This window comes from Centruroides vittatus, unplaced genomic scaffold, assembly GCF_030686945.1.
Source record: "Centruroides vittatus isolate TY-2023 unplaced genomic scaffold, ASM3068694v2 scaffold_752, whole genome shotgun sequence".
NCBI classification, from domain to species: domain Eukaryota; kingdom Metazoa; phylum Arthropoda; class Arachnida; order Scorpiones; family Buthidae; genus Centruroides; species Centruroides vittatus.
Window position 1 is genome coordinate 2,997,974 of NW_027122716.1, and position 26,348 is coordinate 3,024,321.

General features: G+C 30.4%; 2 protein-coding genes across 4 annotated transcripts; one reads left to right on the forward strand and one right to left on the reverse strand.

Moving 5' to 3' along the window:
* Positions 1–1,968: 1,968 nt before the first annotated feature.
* LOC136989715 (adenosine 5'-monophosphoramidase HINT3-like) lies at positions 1,969–11,736 on the reverse strand. The gene is made up of 5 exons (XM_067287959.1): positions 11,255–11,736; positions 4,105–4,222; positions 3,794–3,860; positions 2,140–2,266; positions 1,969–2,053 (listed from the first exon to the last, which is right to left on the reverse strand). The coding sequence occupies exons 1-5, from the start codon at positions 11,348–11,350 to the stop codon at positions 2,006–2,008; spliced, it is 456 nt and encodes a 151-aa protein (XP_067144060.1). The 5' UTR covers positions 11,351–11,736; the 3' UTR covers positions 1,969–2,005.
* LOC136989713 (replication protein A 32 kDa subunit-like) lies at positions 11,480–24,316 on the forward strand. Of its 3 annotated transcripts, XR_010882947.1 has the most exons (9): positions 12,064–12,243; positions 14,017–14,123; positions 15,628–15,729; positions 16,235–16,351; positions 17,166–17,357; positions 17,546–17,647; positions 21,016–21,110; positions 21,181–22,013; positions 22,138–24,316. XR_010882947.1 is itself a non-coding variant. In XM_067287957.1 (8 exons), exons 1-8 carry the CDS (start codon positions 11,528–11,530, stop codon positions 21,269–21,271), a joined length of 822 nt encoding a protein of 273 aa, XP_067144058.1. In that variant the 5' UTR covers positions 11,480–11,527; the 3' UTR covers positions 21,272–24,314. The 3 variants fall into 3 exon arrangements, 2 of the variants coding, with proteins under 2 accessions (XP_067144058.1, XP_067144057.1); XM_067287957.1 differs by lacking the exon at positions 12,064–12,243 and adding an exon at positions 11,480–11,543 and having other exon boundaries at positions 21,181–24,314; XM_067287956.1 differs by having other exon boundaries at positions 21,181–24,315.
* The last annotated feature ends 2,032 nt before the right edge of the window (positions 24,317–26,348 follow it).

Below are 26,348 nucleotides of genomic sequence, written 5' to 3' on the forward strand. Positions count from 1 at the left end.
TCAATCTCATTGTTTTTTTTCCCTTCTTCCTTTCTTTTTTTAAAGAATAAAATAATTATTTTTAAGAAACGTAATGAATTTATTACATTTTTTTTAAATTAAAATTTAAAAAAATGCGATAAATTATAATTTTAAAAAGATGCAATAAATATTTCTAACGTAATAGGCCTAAAATGTTTATAATTCAGTGGATTTATTGTATTTATTCTTTTTATGTTTAATTTTTTTAAACAAATTTTAAAAATATGTCAGTATAAAAAAAATCAAATTAACTAATAATAATAATAATAATAATAATAATAATAAATTTCTTTATTTTGATTTTTAATTAACATTAAAATTTCATTTGGTTTCTGTAAATTAAGCTTTAAGCGTTAAAAAAAACGTTGTTGCTAGTGTTTTTATTTAATTATTTCTATTCAAATAAATGAATTTAATTTAATTTTTACTTATTAAATTAAAATTAGTTTATTTTTTTATATTTAAATTATAACCGTAAATATATATATATATAATATATATATATATATATATATATATTAAAGTAGCGATTTCTCCCTTAACATTAATCTACGTTCAAATAAACAATTGATGTATCAACTGAATCAACTGTTCAATTAATTAACTAATTAATTAATATTAATGTAAACGACTGCGTAAAATATCGTGTAAGCAATCATGAAGCAGTATATAATGGTCATTATTCATTTTTTCCTTCTTCCTCCACCTCCTCCTCTTCCATTCTTCTGTTTCTCCTCCTTCTCCTCCTCTTCTTCTCCTACAAACTTTTGCTCTGTAAGTTAAAAGTCGACATATCGCTTCATTCTTTTAACATTTTTTTTTTCTATCCATAACCGGCTCTTTTCTCAATCCGCAATTATTTTAACTTATTAAAAATGCTTTTACTGAAAAACAAATATGTTTTTCTCTCAGTTTGGTACAGAAAATTGAGCAAAACAACTTAAACGAAACGACTCCAATTAAGTTTTCATATACGTAATTATACTTTATTGCTAGAAGTTCGGGAAAAAGTGCGAAACTCGTCGTAAAAAAAATACTTTATGATTTTTTAGAAAATTCATTACCCGCTCCTGATTAATTCTTTCTCAAGGCTATAATTTCCTTCCTTAAAATATATATAATATATATAATTTTTAATTTATTTATGTGAAGATTCAATTGAGAAATTGAGCCAACAATTTACTCGAAACGATTCGAATTACACTTTATACACATTTTGATACAAGTTACTTACTGAAAAACGATTGAAATAGCTACTCCTGATACGAAGAGAGTCATAAAAACGATCATAAAAAAAAGACATAACTGTAAAAAAAATTCGACGGAAAATGTTGAAAAATTCTGTAAAAATCGAGCATTTTTAATTCGAAATTAATTTCTAATTCTTTTTTAAAAAATTGTATAGAAACTCGCAAGAAACTACTTCATTAATTAAGTTGATACGCGTAACATCACACAAAAAAAAGATCAAAAATTATACATCGCTACTTTCTTTTTTAATGATTAAATTCAAAAATCGAGCAAACGGCTGAGTCGTAACTGCTGCAGTTCAGTTACGTTAATACCCTAGAAATATTTATTATGAGGATTATTAGACTTACGTTACGCTTGCCGAATGAATTATAGATAATACATGATTTACAAAGCAATTAACTCGACACGAGTTCGGTTACGAATTTATTTTTTATTTTTTAATTAACTAAAGGAAATTATATTGTGCCGTAACAGGCCGACAATTATATTGTTCTCGATTCCAAAACCTAATTATTAATTAAACCAAACAGCTTAATTAAAATTTTAACGTGTAATTATACATATAGTTATAATTATCGAGTAAGATATAAAGGTATATATTTATATTTGTAATTATAACGTGATTCGTTAATTAATATTTCTATCGAATATTCAATTTTTAAAATTTTCTTTTAAAATCACGAAAATATTGTATATATTTTTGGAGATTTGAATGGACGATAATTCTTTTCTAAAGATTGGAAATTTGATGTTTAAGCTTCTCCACTACTTCTGAAGGCTGCAAATACGTGTACATATTTAAATATTTTTAATAATAATTATATAGATTAAATTGAGATTTAGTAAATAAATGTTCTTTCTTACAGTTAGGAACCATCTTGTACCGGGTTTAAACTTGAATCTTCTAACTATGGACATTTGATGCGCTGGAGAAATCACGTGAAGATGCAGATGAGGGACGGAATAAAATGGCGGCCAATGAAAACCTAGTCTAAAGTGAAGGATATTCGTGTTTTTTTACTTTAATATATTGTTACATCTCGTCTTATTTAATAATATAAACTTATTCTTGTAAACTAATTAAAAGTTTGCATATTTTACGATTGAATACGAATTAATATATTTGTACTGTTTACGTTTAAATATCGGAACTTTATTAATAAACTTTAAATATTGCAATTAAAATAAGTTAATTTAATATTTATAGTTTAATATATTATAATTAATATCTTATATATTGTAAATATTAAACGTCATTTCGTATATATCAAGTATAATATAAATTGTAATATAATTTAAACTTTGACTAAAGGTAGGCAATAGCCTACCTTTAAATATGTGAAAATCGAGACCAGATATATAAAGCTTCGAATATAATTTTTATATTTAGTTGTATTAAATTACAGTATTTTTGTAGCTGCAGTTACAATTCTTTCCCTCAATTAGGTGTAAAGAATTATAAAGCAACAGAACCTGTTAATGAAACTGATAATACTGTACTTATCTGTTATTGGTTAGATATTCTTCTGTAATATACATGATGTTCTATGATTGGCTAATACATAACATCATAAGAAAAAATTCAGAAATTAGTATTTAAGAAATTATGCATAAGAAAATTCTTTATGAGTGAAGCCGGGTATGCTTCAAAATAATAATAATAAAGAAGATACATCTTCAAATTCTGTGGCCAACTATTCTAATTAAGTAAGTACATTAATTTTTAACGGTTATTCGACTGAAAAGCTTAATTGACAAATACATTAATCTATATTTTATCAATGGTTTGGCAGTTATTTAATTACTAGTACTTGATTTTGTAACACAAACTAATCATAAAATATCCATAATTTAAGTGTGATCTATGGCTTTTAGTTTCTTAAATCCATGACAGGTCCATTCTAGATATGTCGGGCCCCCATTATGGATTCTGCTTACCCCATGTGGGCCTAGCCGAATCTATAACGGGTATGATTAAAAAGATCCTCTAAAGTGCCCACAGAACGAAAAGAAAAAACTTTCATAAATCTTGATTGGTTTAGGCATAAATTTTGTGTAAGACGTTGATAATTTCATTTCTTTATATACAAAATTTTAGGATTTATACTTATTTTTTTTTTTATATATATAAAACTTAAATATAATAAACACACATCTTACATAAAATCCTGTATAAGCTAATTATTATAATTCCTGTATCATATGTGTACAGAATGTCCTAAAAATTCGAGTAATTGTATTCTAAATAATTAAACAACTCGCCCATAAAATCGATAAAAATAGCAAGCGTATAATGAATTTTGGATTATTTAATTCTGCTTAATATATAATTAAAGAATTTATTTACAGACATATCCACGCCCAATGTAAACATTTCGCACAATATGAAATCATTTTTTTTGCACGGACAGACAGCAGTGACGTACTAAAAATATCGAACTAGTTACACTTCTTACACCAGTGGTGACATCTGTTAATTTTTATAGCAAACTACAAATGAAATAATATAAAATATTACCTTAAATTATTACTATCTCCTCCTTGTTGTTGCAATACTTGAAGGCCTATATTTTTCAATTTTTCAACTGTTTATAAAATATAAAAATATCAATTTATATAATAAAAAATTTATAATTCTTTAATATTAAATAATATGTTTATATACATTTATATTTTAAAATCCATAATATAAAAAAAAATACAATTAAAATTTCGAATATTTCTTACTCATTCTCTCGACTTATTTAGTATTAAAAATTACAAGTCGTTTATTACTTAATTAAAAATTTAAATATATTATAAATATAAAAGGAAAGAGAAATAACTCACCAAGATTTATGTGTTTTTCTGTTAAACATTTTCCATCTTGAATATGTTCTTTCGGTATTATTAAGTAATGATGATCAGCAGCTGGGGTAATGTTTTTAAATGCAACTAACTCTTCATCCTAATTTAAATTAAGATTTATTTTATCTGAATAATTTGTAAGAATTACAACTTTTTTCTTGTTATAAATGATTTAAATAATAACAAAAGAATGTATTATTAATAATTATTTAGAAAGAAATATCTGTAGTAAAGTACAGCCTGTTACATTAGTTTTATTCACTCAAGTGTTTGGGTAATATAATATACATATGTTAACACGTTCGGTGCATACATACAACATGACAAATCCTAGCCATATATATACAGTATATATATATATATATATATATATGGGCCATTTTCTCACGTCTATTTAGACTAAATTTAGATACAGCTTAAGCGATTAAGAAAGGAACTTCTAACCTATACTTGATGCCTATATAAGTCAAATTCAGTGATCTATAATAGAAAAAAAATGCATAATTATATGTTTAAATTTGTTATTTGTACTGTACATTTTATTAAGTTTTCTCTCATCCTCAGAAAAGTGATCTTGCATCCCAGAGGGTACGATTAAAAACTACTGTTTTAGATGATCTGTTTTGTATACTCACTGTTTATACCCTCCGCATTGTATTCCTATATTAATTAAGTCCTCTTAAACACCAAATCTATATTTAAAAAATTCCAAATGAATCAGGAATCAGGGGAATAGAGCATCCTTTCATCTGAAGATTCTATATTTAGGCCATTAATAAGAACACTAACCTTTACGGATTATTATTATTATTATTTTTTAATTTGAAATTTAAAAGAAATTATAAAAATAGTAAAATATTTAAGAAAACAGTTCAATAACGAACAAAAAGTATAAGCTATTCTTCATAATTTCATATTTCTTCAAGGGCGAATTAAAATAAACTCGAAAGTAGGTCGTTGGGTTTGATACAACATAATTATAAATTCTAATAAATTATGTTGATAAGTTCTATATTCTTTAATGTTATTAATTTTTATATGTATACAAATATATATATACATATTTTAATTTATAAAGTCACTTTTTAAATTTTAAATAACGATATATAGTATATATAGTAATTAACACGCACTGAATAATATGCGTTAATTGAAAGTGATGGATAATTAGAGCGAAAATAAATAATTTTCTTAGCGAGAAAAGTGTTTATGGAAGACAAATTCAATTAAAATTGATACTTCCGCATTTATAAGAAAGTTTGTTTTTGTTCTTTAATATTAACTTGTTTACTAGAAAGCACTAAACTTTCTTTTCGTGTCTTCGCCGTATGTCAATGGCTGATGTCAATTCATTTTTATCGCATATAACTCGCTTATCAAAAGTTATAAAATTAGAATTTATAGAATCTTAAATAAAAATATTAAATGCATTACACACAAAAAAAATATGGAACGAAAATATTAGTAATGAATCTAATGATCAATGAGATGAGGCCCTAAAACGGCGAGGAAAGCAACAATTAACAATAAATTGGAAATTAATTTAAGAGAAAAAGAACAAATTCGAGGTCAAATTGAGATAAAAAGCCGTGTCTAAGAATACATTTATGAATTTCAAGTTTTTAAAGTAACCAGCCAAACTGACGTGTGAAAGTAAATTTCTTTTAGAAAATAATACCGAGGTCGTTCATAGAATTGACTTAATTAATAGATTTTCCGATAGTAAATAAAGGAAAAAAGTAATGGCTACAGACAAAATAAGGGTAATATTATCAATAGCATTCCAGACTGTAAACTATTTATTTTTTAAGCTTTAAAAATAAGAAATTACCTGTAGGATAAAACGAATAGCCCTTGAGAGTTAAGCGTGAGTGAACAGAAATTTAAAAAAATGAAATAAATACAGTATATAGAATATTACAACAAAATTAATCTACCGATCTTATCGATATAACTTTTAATACACAGTAAATTTATTTCTATACGATACTTTATTGTCCAGTCCGATTTAAAAATAACGTTTCGTGTTCACACAAAGTACAAAAAAAAAAAATCAATATGAATATATATTTAAACGAAAGTTCAATGGAAATGTGTAATTTTGTTATGTATACGTTGAAATTATGTATAATCCTGTATATAGATTATTATTATTATTATTATCATCATGGTCGAGGTAGTACGGCTGTTATTCTGACGGGGGCAGTGTCTCAAATATGTCGGACCCATCACTCACCAAGTGGCAGAATGGATAAAACCACCGAACACTGGTAGTTGGTGGCTGGTTTGCCTTATCAACGGGCTGGCCACGTGGAATTTTTCGGGTTTTCTTCACATTAATAGGGGGCAATTTCTCACAGTAAGTCATTCCCTTTGCCACATCCCATCAAACCAAATCATCTCTCATTATCCGGCTTCCGTCACGCTGATTCTTCCAGTATCCGTGAATGGTATATTAAAAAGCGCTGTTATTGCCCTCGGGCGGAGGAGATCAGAAAATGGAAACAAATTACTGTATTATTATAACAATACTTGCAATACAAGTATCGTAATTGTATCGTAATTATAATATTTAAGTATTGTGATACTTATGCAGTACTTTTCCTTTCGTTATCGACTGCATGGAATATGTAAATTTTGCAAACTCGTTTTCGACACCAAGGTCGAATATATGTCATAAAACCTTCGATCATAGCCTTATTCGATTAAGATATAAAAATTATCAATATCTTAAAGAGAGATCAGTCGTTGTTTATATATAAGTAAAATGTGTCCTCGTTTTATTCGGTATATTTTTTTTTAGATTTCAATATCACTTTCGTTCTTCTTTGCATATTAGGGCCTAATTATAAGTGACGTTTGTATCGAATTTTAATAATATTTTGTTTATTTTAGTGTCAATATGAGAGTAAAAAGTATCGAAAGAAGGCTTATAAAAAACAGTTTCAAACTTGAGAAATTAATAAAACCTTAATTGCTAGAGAAATTAAGAAATTACTGAGTTTTACTTAATTTTTTTCAGAGTTTTAAAATCGAATTTTAAAAAATCCACGAGTTTGCTTTGTCTTCATCCATTCCTGGAATATCTTATATGAAAAATGTTATTTTAGTGTAATTTTCAATAGGCTACATGTTTAGTAAAAATTACAAATTCCTATGAAACAATTTGGGATATTTTTCGAATATAAAGGATGGTTCTATTGCTTGCTGCTTGCTTATCCTCTTTAAGTGACGGTCGGATGGCCGAGCGATCATGATGACAGCCTATCGCTCTGGGCGACCCAGGATCGAATTCGGACGAATCGAGAAATCCGCAGGAATTTTTCGGGAGGTGATCCATCCGGATATGTCGGGTCTCGTCCCTCGCTACCCGGTCAAACCATTGTGGCCTGGCCGAACCCATAATGGGCTTGCTGAAAGAAACCCTCTTAGTGTCCGCAGGGCGGAAAGAGTTTTAAAAAAAGATTCTCTTTAAGTCTGCATAATAATAATTGTCTATCTAAATTTTATTTCGAAAGAAATAATTAAAAGGTAAATTTTTTAAACTCTTTCCGCCCTGTGGGCGCTAAAAGGGCCTCTTTCTAGCAGACTCATTACGGATTCGGCCAGGCCCACAATGAGGCAACCGAGTGGTGAGGGACGGGGCCCGACATATCCGGACGGACCACCCCCGAAAAATTCCTGGGGATTATTCGACCCATTCGAATTCGATCCCGAGTCCCCAGAGCGGTAGGCTGCCACCTTGACCACTCGGCCATCCGGCCAAAAACAGGTGGATTTGGAAGTATTTAGGAATTGAGATGATCTTTTGAATCGACTATGGATAATGCATTTATCGTGCACACTCATTTAATTGACGATCGGACGATTTCTCACTCTTCTAAAAGGTCTTTTCCCATACCCATCATGGGTTCAGACTCACAACTGACATATCCGAGACAGTCATCTACGAAAATCAACAGGTTTCTGAGGACATGACAATTCTATCATCAGAATGAAACTTTATTACTGGTATGCATTTCGGTTTCAAAGACCCTCATCAGCATATGTATGCTGATGAGGGTCTTTGAAACCGAATATATATTTATATATTCATTAATTAAAATTATTTATTGTAATCAAATCTAAGATAGTTTAAAATTTAAAAAATCGAATAATACCAGTTTAAAATTTGCAATTACTTACAACGGCTCATTGTATCATACATTTTTTTTACTTGAGTAAAAATTAAAATTATAGTAAAACTATAGCAACGTTGTCATTCGGTTAAAATAAAAATTAGCTTAAAACAATGCAACTTATATATGCAGATCGTAAAGGTCTGATTGAGATAATCGAATTCAATTGAGCTTTAGCTCTAAGGTAGTCAATAAATTATTGAACGTAATTACGTTCAATAATTTATTGACGAATGAAAAATGGAAAGGTATATTTTATCAAACTTTAACAATTTCAAAGAAAAGAAAATATAGAACGTAATTTCGTAGATTATTCACTACCACCAAACGTAAACGTGCTTCTGATAGAAATACCTGATAACGAAAATATGCCTAGCCCTAGAGATGACGACAGTAAAGATGATAATAATGAGAAAGATTTGTTGTTTGAATTGTCAGATATTAAAGAAGTTAAGAACAATTTGTATCAATAAGTTTAGAATCTTTACTTACTGGTTAATTTCAGGTGGTAGTGATACTGATCAACGATAAACTTCAAATGGGAAAAATCGGTTAATGTATACCTAGGTAGTCCAAAATGGCGGCTCGTCTCCGATTCCGGCAATCAGAAGACATGGAACAGTGGGACGCACGTTCTAATCTAACCTAACCCATTCTAATAAATTACCATAATTATTAGCAACCAAATTATTATAATAGGTTAGGTTAGATTAGAACGTGCGTCCCACTGTTCCCTGTCTTCCGATTGCTGGAATCGGAGATGAGCCGCCATCTTGGACTACCTAGGTACACATTAACCGTTTTATTGAGTTTTTTGTCAAATGAAAATTAATTAAACCTTTAATAACACTGTTTGGGAAACCGTGACTAATTCTGTTAATTCTGCATCCCGATGTTGTATAGAAGACGAATGGACGAGAGTTCTTTTGATTAATGTATGAAAAGATGCAAATTTGTGCAGCATATTACAAGATTTCGAATGTGTTTACTATTGTTGGTTTGCAAACTACTTTGGTATGATATTAACTATCGAATTTAACAATACATATAAATAATTAATGGCAGTCAAACTAACTTTGTGTAACTGTAGATAGATTCTGAATCATTCGAATTAATATTATATTTATATTTGGATACTGATGTTCAAAGTTTAGTTTAGTGACTAAACTTTGAATATACTTCTATTTGAACAAAGTTTAGTTTAGTGACTAAACTTTGAATATACTTCTATTTGAACAAAGTTTAGTTTAGTGACTAATCTAAATAGTAATGTTCAAAGTCAAGGTTTAGGTTTAGATACAACTTTGTCTTCAACTGATTTTACTACTATTTCTGCTAAAATCTTTACAAACTGGTGAACCCATAGGTACACTTGGTCCACGTAAAATTATCCATAATTTCACCGGTCCGCGATGAAAAAAAGATTGAAAAACACAGAGCAAGACCAAGATTACAAGTTTGTCTTGAGCCTAGTTAAGTGTTGATCCTTCACTGTTTGCATAGAATAAAAATCATATTGATGTTCCAGATTTTAAAAATGCAAATATATCGATAGCATAAAGTCTAGAGTCTAGACGCTTCTGGAAATCATTTTAATTTAATTGCAATGGTTCTAAAGAAATGTTTGGTAAACTATGTAATGTATGTGTAAGCCTACTATATAATTTGTAAAAGAGATTCAGCGCAGATGCGCTATTCCAAGAATTCTTTAATTTCAAATACGAAAAGGGCACTAAAATAGCTACTCAAATAATGGTCTACATTAAATGCTCTAAAACAATATGAAAAAATAACAATTTCTAAATTATCGGTTACCCACCCTAACAGTGTAAATACTTTGCGGGTGCTTTGGAGTCCATGTAGCCATGGACAGAACCTGTCCATGGCTACATGGACTCCAAATTAATTAAAATCTAGAATATTTACAACTCAAGCAATTTATAGAATAAATATGGGAACAAATAGAACTATGAAATTTAGTAGTTTTAGTTTAATGGAAAAATTGTTATATTTAAAATTCGCCTTATGTTTATATGTTCAGATGCCGCCGGATGGCCAAGGCCCGTGATTTTCAACCTGTATGCCGCAACGATAGTTTTGGATTGCCGCGAAATAGTGCTGAGTACAATCGTAATACTTCTTATGTGTAAATACTAAAAGTACAAAGAGCACAATAACTCTACGGTGATAAAGAAGGTTCCGCAAAGAAAAATTGCCAATTTGGAGTGCCACTATAAGATAAAGGTTGAAAAACACTGGCCTAGGCGGTTAAGGCGTTGGTCTACCGCTCTAAGGAACTAGGAAACAAATTCGGGTGGGTCGAAAACCCCAGAAATTTTTCGACGTGGTCCGTCCTTCACTACCTGACAGTCTCCATTGCGTACCTGGCCAAACTTACTATAGATATGATTAAAAAGCCCTCTTAGTACCCACATAGTAAAAATTTAATAGAAAAGTTATAAGTTTTTCAATTTTGATACGGGCTTTTTAAATATTTTCATTCTAATAACACTAAGAGTGGCCTTTTTTCAAGCCCTTCATTGGGCTATCCAGTCGGAGTGGACTCTATTTTCGGTCAGGCCATAATGCGGGATTTTGGTCGGTGAGAAATAGAGCCACACACCGAAAATTTCCGAGGTTCTAAGCCGTATTCGTACCCGGATCCTTCAGAACCGCAGGTTAATACAATTACCGCTTCAGCCATTCGGTCGAACATTCTGTTTAGCATACTAACTGTTATATATTTTATACACAGTATAAATATTAAAAAAATAAACAGTGTATTTAATGTATAAGTATTAAATAGCAGCATTAATAATTGGAATATTTTTATATTTTTTCTTACTGTTTTCGCACTTTTAAAATAGATTTAAGAAAAGTTTTAAATGGAAAAAAATATAATTATAAATATATAATTTAAATAATTATTGAAAAATATATATATATACACTTACCTGATATAACAAAGTTGTATTTGGATCAAGACCGACTGCTATAGTGCAGAAAACACAATTTTCCTTTAGACCTATTTCGTACAGGCTATTCTCCATTTCGTTAAAATGTAAAAGTTTTAAATAAAAATTTGAAAAATAAAAACAAGTTTTTCTATTTTAAATACTTCCAGTCAGCTGACCCATAAATGAGATGACGTCAGTTTTTCATTGCAATTTTTCACCGCGGGTGGTGCTAGTGAGATTATATTACGTCACGTAGGAAATTCATAAATAATGTCTGATTTTCCAGGTAAATTGAGTAAATTTGTTGTTATTTTCTTGTTATAAAGGGTTTTTGAAATGATAATATACAAGCATAATTGTTTAATAAAATAGTTACGTCAATACAGTTTCGATGTTAATTTATTAAGCCTAATTTTATTATTTCGTAAAATTGAAGCTGATTTTGATTTTAAAATTAAATTTATTTATTAAAAATTAGACTTGTTATATATATAAGTAAATTATTAGTGAATAATATAACAATTGTAGTGTTAGTACTACAGTAATTGTTTTGATGACGAGTTGTCTGAATACGCCCCCTGAATGGATTTTACCGAACTTTAACCTATTAGAACCTAATTCGAAAATGAGCGATGTTAAATCGGACTCATTTTAGAAAATTAATTTATTTTTATTTCTTTTAAATACAGTTGTTAAATTAATTAATAAATGATTTTCAACAATAGATTAAAATTTTTATTTCCAATCAGATAAAACTCGTCGTGAACGTATTATCGAGTTAATAATATCAAAGAATAACTTGTTGTGCTTTGATATATTTTAAATATAGAAATCAATGCATTTTCCTTATTTATCTAATTTTTAAACACAAAATTATATGCTTTATATAAAACAAATACAGTATTTTCTATATTTGAAGTTCTTTATATCAATAATCGGGAACGGAAATCGAATCCGGAGTCATCTTTACTTTTTAAATCAAAATTGTTAAAATTGATGTTTTTGAAATTTTAACAGCATTTTCTTAATACAGTTGAACCTGCCTATCTCAAACATGTTTATCTCGAAATTTATTTTCTTCCCTGCGTTTTCAGCTAAAATTCAATATATTTTCCATGTTTATCTCAAATCATTTTCCTCCCAAAACCTTTATATCTCGATTTACGGACTGGAGTGTCAATTGCAAATTTAAAGCCCGGAAAGTACATTTTGGTGGCATAAACTGTAACTGAGAAATATCTCTTGCAATACAGTAATAGTTGCAATTAACGCTGTTTTTCTCTGACTTGCTACGAAGCTCGTAGCAAGTCAGGTTTGGTTTATGGCATCGTGACATATGAGCACTCTGCTGGGGGATGCCTCCCTGGATGCCCCTTACAAACGTGAAGGGCCCACCGGTGGCCAAGCAGTTCTGTTTCCTGAACACTGGGAACGTTCGGTCGTGGATTTGTGCCTCGCCAGGATGGGCCGACCACATTGAGTTTTCTGGGTTTTCTCCATGTCTGTAATGCCTGAATCGGAGCCCTTAAAAAGACCTCCCAGAAGGCATCCCCAAGTGTCGCGTTGCCATAACTTAACAAACAAACAAACAAATGTGAAGAAAATGCAGAAAACTCCACTTGGCCAGCCTGTTGGCGAGGCGTGAACCCACAAACAACTAGTGTTCAGTGGTTTTATCCACTCAACCACTTGTGGGTGGGGTTGAGTGGATAAAGGGCTACAGTTTGGCTCAGTGGCGTAGCTAGGGGGGTACGGTAGGTGCGGTCCGCACCGGGCCCCTGGAAAGCGATAAGCCCATGGGGGCCCCAAAATCGCAAGAAAAAAAACCCGAAAAAATTTTTCATGGCAATCAGAACAAAGCAAAATTTGGCATTTGGATGCTCGAGCTGGGGACCCTATTACACAGGAAAACCAGCAACTCAACTGTAATCTAGTTATACACTATATAAACCACTACACAAAAATATTTTAGTCCGTTTACGTACACAAAACAAAAAAATACCTAACGCATCATTCATCAAACGAAAGAAATTGAACGTCTAAACACAATATTTTTTAACGGAATAAATAAATTCAAAAGCCGAAATTTATAAAAAAAAAATTACTTCATTTCGTTTGGACGTTCCTGATTACCATTACGGAAAAAGGACACCCCTGCTGAAAAATTTTTTTGGGGGCCCACAAATCTGGTTCCGCACCGGACCCGGAGAACCGTAGCCACGCCACTGGTTTGGCTTGTGTCTTGTTAGTTGAAGAAAGTCAGTTATTGTACAGTACCTGCTATTGTATTAATAAAATACTATGCCTTCAATCAAATCTATTAGTCTTACTGTTTACTGTGTAGGAAGGAATTTCCATATCTGAAAACCTGTATCTGGAATTTTTTGTTCCTGTGAGATTTGAGATAGACAAGTAAACTGTATAAAACAATTTAATATAAGTAAATTTAATATATTTTGTGTGATTAAAAATTGTCAATCAGATGACAAATGTGATGCATAAAATTATAGATGTAAATAAACATTTTCCCATTACAAAGACATCAATATTGTTATACTATAACAAGCTATATTTCTATCTGTTTAGAGTTCAATGTTGAAAAGATTTGCAGATTCTGAGAGTGTAGATGTTTCTTTATTTAACTCTATAGGATTTTATACTGTAGAATTATCTAAATACAACAAATTTAACTTTTAAGCAGTAAGATACTATATCAATATTCCAAATAACATTAAATTTGAATGATTGTATTTTTATAGCATTTTCACAGTTTGATTCACAAAGTCCAAGTCGCAGCAAAAATTCTGGTGGTTTTTTCTACTCTCCTGGAAAACAAGGCACTCCTTCACCTGCTAAACATGGAAAGGTAATTTAAATATATTTAAAATAATTTAATAAGAATACAGTCGTGCCTCGAATAACGGACGCTGCGAACAACGGACTTTCTGTTTGGCCGTTACGTGACTCGAGCAACGGACTGGCTGCGAACAACGGACTTTCCGGCATAATTGGTGACTGCTCCATGGGTGCGTTCTTTAATAGCGGTCGCTCTGCGTCTCCGCTACTACGGGAGTGCGCTGCTGTTCGTAGGCATTTAGGAACGACAGTGAAAGAAAGATGGCGGCGCCCGCACTATCGATAGTATCGTGATGGAGGAATCTATAATTCTAAAATATGAGCTTTTAAAGGCAAAAGAAGGGTCCCAATTGTAAAATTTAACCATAAAATGGATTATTTGTTGAAAGAGCATTCAAAATAGCCACGAAAAAAATTCGTAAAGACACTTACATCACCGCGTGCACTAACTCGCGCTTCCACAATTTCTAAATTTTCATTCATAAAACCACATAATGGACCCGGAAACGAAACTATCTGAGCCATGAAGGACGTCATGTTGCTTTCCACTGTAAACTACTGCTACAAGCGGCCGTTTTTTGCCGTTCGACGGCGCGCACTCCCACCGGAATTTAGGAACGCGTTCCGCAGGAATTTTTTAATGGATGTCGCTCGCGCAGAGTTACTCGGAGGAATAAAAGAACGCACCCCATGTTCATTTTTTTATGATACAGTACGGTTATTTTATGCTGCGGAACGAATTAGATGTTTTAACATGTATTTCTATGGGAAAATGCGTTTCGTATAACGGACGTTTCACTTAACGGACGTGCACCTGGAACGGATTAAGTACGTTATATGAGGCACCACTGTAATTTAAATCCACATATTAATGCTGATTTTAGGTTTGTAATATTTTGTTTATAAAAATTCTTATATGTACTGTACATTAAATTTTATTTTAGAGCACTTCACTAAATATGATGCTTTCAATTTCCATCATTTGCTTTGCTCTTAAAGAGGTTTTTTTTGGAGTTTTTTATTTATTATTTTTACTTTTGCATCATCTAATTTAGGCATGGTGCTGTTGTGCATTTAATAAATGATGCGTAAATGCGCGTACAAATAAAAACATCCAAACTCAATTGTTATATATTAAAGTCAAATGATAACCAGGTTATATCGAGCTATATTATTACTACTAACAAGTAAGTTAATTATTAAATTTAGCATCAGATGGTGCCAAATTACTTAGCTATTAATTAATAATAAGTTAATAGTACTAATATAGCCTGATATAATTCAGCAATCATTTGGCTTTAATAAGTTAATATATTTTTAGGCCCTCGTATCCATTGGCAAATGGAAAAAGGCTATGATATGTTTTAAAGTGTTGATCTTGAACTTAACTTGCTGTAATAGTGAAGTATGCCTGCATATTGGCATAATTATTGTTCCAAGAATTATAGCTTAAAAATTATCATGCCTAATTTCAACTGTATTGTAGATATGATGTTAATTTTTCTGTATTTTAGCAAGAATTTTTACAAAATATTGTGCCATGTACAGTTGCACAGCTCTTAAAAGTTACTGAAGAAGAAGAATCTGTAAAGATAGGAAGCATTGTAGCTAATATTGTAAGTATATTTGACTTTTTGTTATTACGTATTTTGTTCTATAGCATATAAAATTTTTTCTTGAAGTTCTATGAATTTTGAAAATATTACATGTTAAGATATGAAATAAAATAGTACACACAGACATATATATATATATATATAATTATATACATGTATGTAATTTCTTCAAATGAAGCATAGACGGAACCATATAATACATACGGTATCACTATTCATAAAACAAGATTATAGTATATACAGCATAGCATTAAAGTTGTGTTAGTAGCTGTAAAAAATCATCTCTTGCTTTCAGACATGCCAGATAATGTCCCAATTACAGAAATTTTGCTTGCCCACCTCTGATATATACTATATTTAAATAAATATATCAGATTATTTAAAAAAAATTATTTAATATTTTAGAAATGTAAATGAATTATTTTAAACAATTTATGTTCATTTGGTCAGTCTAATTTAATGGTTGTTTTAAATTGACATAATAATTTCATTTAACTCATTTTAGATAACTGTAGTAGGAAAAGTTCATTTTGTTCAAAAATCAACAACTCAGATTTCTTTCAAGTTAGATGACATGTCTGGACCTCCAATTAATGTGAAGTTATGGTTGAATTTCAATGAGGTAAGTGCTACATAATGTGATAATGTAAAAACTAATATATAATCAAATTCCATTCATTATAAAAATTATTTAATAGATGTTATAACATATTTATAATTAAAAATTTATTAAGAAACTATTGTTTCATAAATTATTGTAATGATACAATAGACTATTTAAATTTTATTAATTTCTAATTGCATTAATAGTTGTATGTAAATATAAAAAAGATGTGGAGGACAGTATTATCCTTGTCTTTTAGTCGTCGAGACTGTCTTTATTTTATTCTCATTATGGGTTCAGTCAGGCTGTAATGGGGCTTAGGGGTTGTGCACATATTAAACATCTATAACTTTAAAACTATGCTATTCTGAACATCTATAACTTTAAAACTATGCTATTCTCAACATATGTTTATATTTACAATAGGTTTAAAATTATTCCATTAAATTAGAATTAGCTCAAATTATTTTCATAGAAAATGAGTCACCCTGTATATGTATAATAGGAATATCAATGTATATTATAATCATTAGTTTTGCAAATTTTGAAAGTGTTCACTGCTGTAGAATTAGTAAGCGTAGATAAAGAAATCACGAATGAAATCTCAATCTCAATTTTCAAAACAAATCGTGAAGATGTAAATATAATTCAAATTTTATTTCCTTATTATAGAAAAACCAGATTCAAATGCTTCTGTAGGTTATGTGAGCAAATATAGGTTAATAGGTGGGTTAATGAAAATAAAATATACGATTTTCAAATATTTATAACATGAATTGAACTTTTGCAATACAGTTAGTTATAAAACTAAAGAATTTATATATGTATTTAGGATATTCCAGACATTTTAAGATTGTCTTCCAGTTTTTCCTATTCAAGAGTAATTGGAAAACTTCGTTTCATTCAAGGAGAACGTTTCATCCATGCATTAAAATTGCTACCTATAAAGGATGCAAATGAAATTTCAATGCATCTGTTGGAAGTTATTCATGTTACTATGAATCAAAGAGTAAAAGAATCTTTGGTAAGTGAAAATTTAAAAGTTTTATAAATTTTCTAAGTTTATATTCTTTCAGTGTTATTTTGATAATTTTTCCTTTAAAATCATTTTAATAATAAAATACACTAAACATTAGAATATAAGTAAATTATTGAATAACTTTTTATTAATATATAATAAAAAAATAAATATATTTATATTTATATTTTTAGAGTATAGATGAAACTAATTTAATGGAAGTTTCATCCAGTAAAAATACACAAAATACCAGTATTAAAGAAAATGTCTTAGGTTTATCCAAACCACAACTGAAAGTAAGTTCTTTTTATAATAATTCTATTTTATCAAAATTATACAAATGAATAAGGATTGAAATTTTTCTGCTGTATTTTGTTTTATATTGAAAACTGATTTCTATTAAGACGTGATTTATATTTTCGTTTTTCCATTTTTGTTTCCGAGTTGCATTAAGTAACATTCCGTTATGTATTTTGTATACACAAAAAATTGTATAATATAAAGAAATGCACAGGTTTTGTTTTCATTAAAAAATTTACTTACTTTTTCAAATTACATAGTTTCATTGATATGTTAAGTTTTTGATACAAGGATGAGCTAATCTAAAATTGTTTCTTCTTGTAATGATGATGTCTGCTATGTTTCTGCATGCTTTCCTTTAATATTTTCTTAATAATTTACTTCATTTTCTTTAATAATATATTTTTAATTCAAATCTAAAATTTTTTGAGGAATGAGTTTAGCTTAAAAAAATATATATGTTACAGTAAAAACTCATTTTTAGTTAAAACGCATTTTAACTAGTTGAAACTAGATTTTACTGGATGTCATTGTTATAACTAGAATTTACTGCTAGTCAAAAATGAATTTGAGTAAAAACTAGTTTTAACTAGACAAAACGGGTTTTAACAAAATGGCTTAGTAAAAACTGTTTCGTCCAAGGTCATTCAGCTAACAGGTTCCTATAGTGTATGATGAATTTGGTATCCCTTTTCCCCCCGACATCTTGTTTACGTTTATTTTGCAATCCCTCTTAAGGCAATATAGGTCAGTCGGGCGATATTATTTTAAAAATTCACCAAAAATCAAATTATCATTATATCTACATGAAAAAAAATCACTTACATTTATTAATATCTTTAGTTTTAAATACAATATTTTTCAATACATTTTATTAGAAAACTTTATAAGAAAAAAAATAATATATATCAGAACTGACACACAAACTTGATAATTTGTAACATTTTGTGAAAATTAACATTGTCTAGTTACATAGTTGTTTGCTGGCACTGAGCCAGAAAGTTGTAGAGTATTGTTTTGTACAATTTGATATAACACTTATGCATGTATGTTTATTCGTTGTGAAATTATCGCACATTATATCAAACATTTGTTTGAAATCAAAATTTTATACCGCTATCAACTAATATAATGAATTATTATACTTTATTCACTTCATATCGAACGAGATTATATCTGTTGTTAATAAATTTTACAAAAATCGATATTTACCAAAGTAACGGTGAATCGGTACCCTCGAAGTTTTGCTTAAAAAGCCAGGGTACCGATCGATCGGTGCCTTCGGGGACAAAGGGTTAATTAATGTTACAGATGTGTGACCAATATTTTCAATAAATATCATATTAAATAATACAAATGTTTAAATCCCAATCATCACTTTATTTATTTCCCCCAAACATATTTATGTAGCTAAAATTAGTTTTAAATAATGTTAAAAGTTAAAACTACTTTTATCTAAAATCAAAACATGTACAGCAGTAAATTCTAGTTTTAACTAGACAAAACGGGTTTTAATAATGACATCCAGTAAAAACTAGTTTCAACTAGTTAAAATGCATTTTAACTAAAAACAGGTTTTTACTGTAACATATACATACAGTAGACCTCCCCCTATAACACGGGTTCATATAACACAGATTTGTATAACACGGTGAAAAAATTGCGATCGTATTTGTATAATATGCTAAAAGAGACTCGTATAACACGGTAAAACGTCATCGCCGACTCGTGTTGCAACAGGATTGGTCAAATCTGGACCAATAGCGGATATTGTACAAACCGTTGAGTTTAAACCAGCACTGGACCTACTGAAAAAACATTTATTATTCAACAGCCATAAAAATTATATTTTTATTAATGATGTTGCCAAAGTTAAGTTATTTTTCTGCGAAAAATTCGCTGATTAGGAAACACGCGTCTGCCATTCGATGAGCCGCTCTGCGACAAAAACCAGCTTAAGCAATGGCGTTGTCGAACGATACACACTCGGTAAGTAATCCTACAATTTTTTGTTTATAGCATAGTTTATATGGATTATTTCCAAAAAATTATATGTAATTTGGAAATGTTGAGTCAAATTAGTCTAGAATTGATTAATTTTATGGAAGAAAACCTTTCAAACAACCATAGCCCCTAAACTGCACATATGCTTGGTTGTGATTGGCTCATGTACTTAAGTGACTCGTACAACACGGATTCACATAACACGGAACGTATCTACCGTGTTATAGGGGGGTCTACTGTAAATAAAATAACCAGACATTTTAAATTTTTATTTTTCATAAGTTCTGTTTTATACAGTTAGAGACTAAAATTAATTGTATAGTAAATTAAATATATTTGATGAATTTTGGCACGTTTATACAGTTTCTGGATACTACAGTTTGTTGAATCCTGACATAACATAAAAGACATAATTTTAGAGACTGTACATAAATTTATCTTATTTTATTTTTTCTTAAATAAGAACAAAATCTCATTCCTTAATAAGTCTACTTTTATGAAAATTAAGCAAAATGATTATTATATTAATATGCTTAAAACAGTATGTGAATTAATTCATCTCATCACTTATTCTATGTTTGGCTGCTTATATTCTAATGAGTTTACCACTTGTTTATGTATTGACTTGAACCAAACTTAACACCAAATGCTGGATTATTTCTTAGTCTATGTTGAAATGTAAGTTTTATTTAATTAAATACCTAAATTTGTCATAAAGAAAGATAGTTACGCCACATTTTTGTGTAAAGACTAACAATTAGGAATTAATTTTGAATTTAAATAGTTTAGAGGATTCTGAAAGAACAGATCAACCTAGAACAGAACTTGGAACATTTGTTTCCAGCTAATACTCAGTATAATAGTAATAAAAAATAATTTAACACTTTAGGCTTTAAGTTTGAGTTATATCTAATGATTTGGCTTTGGTTATATATAAGTAAATTTTATGAGACACCATCTTCAAGTAGTATTATATAAACCATCTATAGGTATTGTATATTAAATACTATTATCAGTCATAACAAAATTTTATTCAATTATAGCATCTTCATTACTGTTCTCTGTATAACAAAAGGTGCTTTGGCTACTATAATATAATCTGTATGTTCCAATGTACTAACATTGCAGCAATGTTAGAAACACTTGTATTCTTTTTGGCTGTTGATAAGTATCACCAATGGCATGTAAGTCTGTTGCCACTTCAGTTAAACAAAATGGTAACAACCATGATTGATGCATGTATTGAGGCTGACAGCAACATTCTTCAGTTTAAAGTTGACATAAAGCATGGCATTTGTCAACTTTAAACTGAAGAATGGAGATTTTTACATAAATCTTATTTAAATTTTTACATTTACAGGTTCTTCAATGCATATGTTCTAATAAAACTCCTACTGGTGCCAGTTATGATTATTTATTTTCTCAGCTGAATACTATGAATAAACATATCATCATGTAAGTTTACGTAATTATATTTGATTTAATTTTTCATTAATTATTAATTTCATTAATAATCTGTTTTCAGAGAGACTGTAGAATTCCTGTGCAATGAAGGTCATGTATACAATACTATAGATGATGATCATTTTAAGGTTACCGATGAAGAACTCTTCTAAGAATCGTTACATCATTCTGAAATTCTTACAGATTTGAAAGTGATTTGTTGCTAAGGGTGTTTTAAATATAAAATTGTACATTTCATAATTCACAGATGCTGAATGGTTCTCTAATTTTTAAGTTGAAGATCCATTCACAAGTACTTACTGGCACTTTATAAGGGAGTGCATATTGAGATTTGACTGTATATTCAAGGTGCAGTCATTAAGTAACCATAAAAGTGGTATAATAAGCAAATGGAACCAGGTGATGTAGCTGTTTGCTAGTGAATGTTCAAAACGACTCTAAGTTGAGTGTTGCACAAATATTGAGTTGTGCTGTGGTGAGATTTTTACAGGCAGAAGGCTTGAAACCTATCAATATTCTTTACCTAATGTTCCTAATCTACGTGGATAACAGTTTGTCATAGAGGCAATGTACAAATGAGTTGAATAATTCAATAATGGTGTCATTTCCATGGAAAATACTTTCTGATCAGGATGAGCATTTAGTTTCTGAACCCTGATACTGTTGAAGCTATTGATAATATAATACAGGAAATTTGACATGTAACTGTAGATGAGGTGACTTGGGAACTACAAAAGTTACAGATCAGCATACAAAATCATTCACTACAAGCTGAGCTATCACAATGCCAATGGTATGTTGCTTCAAGATACAGGAGTTGGAGAAACTACTTTGAACACCTCTGATTTACACAGTCAAATTGAACTCTTCCTGAAAAATGTGCCATCATCAAAGGTACTATCCTGTTTTTTTCTCATTTGCCAAGTTTGTATCTTTGTCAAGAAACTTTGTTACTTTTGCTGTTGAAAAATCTACTTGCCTGTTTTTGGGAAATGATGTTGGTGCATACTTGTAGGAGCTTCTGTGACCCAAATTGCTGCGTTGATGGTGTAACAAGAGCTAGTGTTCCCTCGATCACGTCTTAGTATGTGAAGACAGGCAAAAACATCTGCCAACAGAAGCAGCTATGGTCAAAGTTAAAGCTAGATGACAGACAGAATACTTTGTCAAATTGTAATGAGAAAACACAAAACTACAGTAGTGTAAATTGCTGTAGAATTCTGCAAGTGCAAGGGAACCAGTATCAGTGAAAATCATCTGTACAGTACATAAAGTGAATGGTAGGACTGCAATAGCCAAACCTTTGTTGACATCACAAAACATCAACAGTTGTGTGCAGTGGTGCAAAGAATACAAAACATGAAAACATGATATGGTTGGATGTCAATATTTAGGTTTCCCACTTCTGATCATGTTTATATCTGGAGATCGTGGGATGAAGCTTACAATGTTGACTGCCTTAAACTAACTGTCAAGCATGGCAGTTACTGTATGATTTTGGTACAATATCACTCAACTCATTAAGTCCTCAAAGGTAAAGTAACAGCCAAAGAGATATCTGCATATTCTGAGTGACTAACTCCATTTCATGATCACTTAGTTTCCAGAGGGCGATACTATCTTTCACAGTGACAATGCTCCTATTCACACTGCAGGGTGTGTTTGATCTTGGTTCAAGGAGCGTGAAACTGAAGTTATCCTGTCCACCCCAATCACCAGACAAATATTATTGAGAGTGTTTGAGGCATTCTTTAGAAACAGTTTAGAAGCAGATTTCCACATGCTACTTCCACCAATCAGTATTGGTTGAAGAATGGTGAAATTAATATTAACATTATTGGGGTGCAATTTGAAAAAATTGTAGACCTATAAATTCCCACTGTCTGCCCTTCTTCAGTCTTGAGAATGGAGTTAGATAGATGAATGTCAAGAACATAATTGGAAAGCGTAAGGGCAGGTAGTCCCAATTAATGATTAACTATATGCAAACTTCCGACAAAAACTGGAAGTCACGTTATTTCAATTCAAAAATTTCCCCTGAGGTGTTAGATAGATAGATGACTGGCACAATTCGATTGATAAAGGAAAAGTATGATGTACAGGGACAAGCCACTACTAATTTGAGATGGAGAACATATATTTTCAATTAAATAAATTAAAAAATATAAAAACTTGGATCCCGGCATTGTTATGATGTCATTCCTGATTTATATTTGTCTATTCCTCAACATATTTCAGTTCTATTATCTGCAAAACCCCTTATTAATAAACAAAAAGTGATCTTTCGTTGATGCTCGAAATATTTTGTCCTATCTCTGTATTTGGTTTGAGGTCCTTCCACATCCTTTGTACTCTAAACTTGTCATCACCCTGGTTTTTTTTATAGCAATCACCAACCCATTCGTCAAACACATTTTTTATTCGCCCAGTTCCTATTTTGTTTTCTGAGACTTTTTATGCCAACCAGAAATAAAAGGACAACCGACAATATAAAATGCAACAATATAAAACAATGCAGAGATTTATTACTGAATTTCTCAAGCAACTTTATTTTTGTTTATTAACAGTAAAATCAACAAGACTGATTTATGTTCTGTGATACTCTCTTTCAACGAGTGACTTTTTTTTTCTTTTTGGGGTCTGCTCCGTAGCTATTCGCCACTCCAATTGCCAGATGAATATAATTTCTCAAATTGCAAATTTTGCAAAGACAAATTTGCCCCTGATCACATAACTTCTATCTCTGGAACATGGAAAAATAACTCTGCAAAGCCACCATCAGTCTGTGGTGCATGAGTGCTCAGCAGCCAGCCAAAAGCCTTTCGTGCATTGGTACAAGTTCACTGACGTCAAGGGGAATTCCTTTGAGACTTAGACAAGTAGATTATACCTGTACTGTATAAATAGGTGTTCCATAGCATTTTGCAGTTACTTAATGATTGGCCTTTGTATTTAAAAAATATATATGTTACAGTAAAAACCCGTTTTTAGTTAAAACACATTTTAACTAGTTGAAACTAGTTTTTACTGCATGTCATTGTTATAACTAGAATTTACTGCTAGTCAAAAATGAATTTGAGTTAAAACTAGTTTTAACTAGACAAAACGGGTTTTAACAAAGACATCCAGTAAAAACTAGTTTCAACTAGTTAAAACGCGTTTTTACTGTAACATATATATATATTTTTTTTTTCTTTGTATTCAGGAAATCTAATCTATTTATTTTTTGCTATGTTAGATTATACTAACAAGAAACATTTTATAATTCCTTTTTTTCATGGGGTATTAATTTATATTCATTTTATTATATGAAATGTATTGTGTTTTTTTTCTTTTTAAATAATCATATGAATCTTCATACAGCTGTTGTTAAAAGTAAATCGTAATATACTATTTTATAAATGAAATATTGCCTAAAATATATTTAAATAATAGGCACATACATATTTTTTATTTATATTTGAATGAATAAAACGTTAAAAATAACAATTTTCTAAGATATTTTCGAAATACAGATAACATTTGTTTAAGGCCAATTGCAACCTCTGGTTTTGTGCACGATCACCTGCAGAGGGGGTTAAAAATGTAATGCCTTTTCTATGGGGGGATATTTTTGGTGGACTCGGGGTGAAGGCTATAAGCCCTGGTCACACTATGCGATTTCCAGCCGCGCAAGCGACCGCAACTGCAACAAGCGCAAGTCGCGCGCATCTTCTCGTGGTCAGACATTGTTCGTTGACGTTGCAACTCGGAACACATGACCTTATAATAAACCAATAAAATCACAGTAGTTTGTTTTTATCTACTTTCAGGAGTTTACCGACATTTTACCTTCTACTTCAGAGTATTTACAGAATTTTAGCTACTTTTCTTATTAAAGCAGTTCCTTTTCTGGGATGAATAAAAGAAAAAAGGAGATAATTTTCGAAGTTAAGACAATGAAGAAAATATACATTTTCAAGTCTATGTTTTAATCCATTTTTTACACCAACCACAGAAGTAACAGCTAAAAATACATGAAGATAAACTTCACGAAAAAACAAACAGTAAGTAGAAAATTCACATGGTTAAAACGATATCAACGTCAGCCTTTCTATGGAGGATCTGACGTTTTCACATTAAAAACGGAAGTATAATCTTCTTACCATACCATCAAGTCCTTAACATATTTATAACTGGTCTGGCCCTCTAGTGGTGGTTCTGAGTATTCCAATTTCATTCATTTACATGTCGTTACATAACTCTGGATATCTTCTGTTTCGAAGTTAAGACAATGAAGAAAATATACATTTTCAAGTCTATGTTTTAATCCATTTTTTACACCAACCACAGAAGTAACAGCTACGGGAGATAACTAACGGGCTAAGTAACAGCTAACGGGAGATAATTTTGTTAGAGCTGGCGAGAATATACGAAGAGAAAAATAAGAGAAAACGTCATGCTGGGTTAAAACTTGACGAAATGAAAATCAACGGGCTAAACAATCGTGCTTTCACCAGCTGATGAATGAATTAAGGCTTTCGGATGCCGAAGGTTATAGGGGATATATCCGTATGAATACCAACACATATATAATTTAGGCGAAACGTTTCGTAGTTTGGCATATCAATTTAGGGTTAATGTGAGCTTAGGTATACAAAATGGCGGCACTTCCGATAATCTCGAATGCAATGACTAAATGTCTTACGAAGTAGAGGGAGCTGCTGACGATTGTGTCGTGTTATGCAAATTAATTTTTGAAACGCCCCTCGTGAGTAGACACGGTAGGAGAATTGTACATTTTGTGTTAAATACTAAATTTGAGTTTTTTAAAACTCCTAATTTTTCAATTTAGTTATTTATTAATAGTAATTTGTTAAAAATGGGATCGTTTAATATTGATTCCGAAGCATTTTGGGCTGAATGCACCTCTCAATCGTTTTTTCAATTGTTCGAATCTGACTTTTCCGAATTGGGTATTGATACCCGAATTGATAAAGGTTTTAAATTAGCAGTAACGTTAGGAATACAGCACGTACAGGATGTGTGTAAAAAGTGTTCTAATTTATGTAAAATAATCTATCGAATTGACAGAGAATCATGTGTTATGCGATGCCAAACATGTAGAAGCAATTCTTCAGCTTTTGAGGGAATGTTTAAAGGAAAATGCGACAAAATCTCATGGAATCGAATTTTTTCGTTTATGTGGCATTACATTGGATTAGACTGTTCTACTACAACTGCTGCCTT

Excerpts from the sequence above, each read along its gene's own strand:
- LOC136989715 (XM_067287959.1), bottom strand. The coding sequence starts at position 11,350 with ATGGAGAATAGCCTGTACGAAATAGGTCTAAAGGAAAATTGTGTTTTC. Across the intron at positions 4,223-11,254 it reads ATACAACTTTGTTATATCAG|GATGAAGAGTTAGTTGCATT; the intron begins GTAAGTGTATAT and ends AATTTAAATTAG. Across the intron at positions 2,267-3,793 it reads GGAGATAGTAATAATTTAAG|ACTAGGTTTTCATTGGCCGC; the intron begins GTAATATTTTAT and ends CCTTCACTTTAG.
- LOC136989713 (XM_067287956.1), top strand. The coding sequence starts at position 12,135 with ATGCTTTATATAAAACAAATACAGTATTTTCTATATTTGAAGTTCTTT. Across the intron at positions 17,358-17,545 it reads AAAGAGTAAAAGAATCTTTG|AGTATAGATGAAACTAATTT; the intron begins GTAAGTGAAAAT and ends TTATATTTTTAG. Across the intron at positions 21,111-21,180 it reads ATGAATAAACATATCATCAT|AGAGACTGTAGAATTCCTGT; the intron begins GTAAGTTTACGT and ends ATCTGTTTTCAG.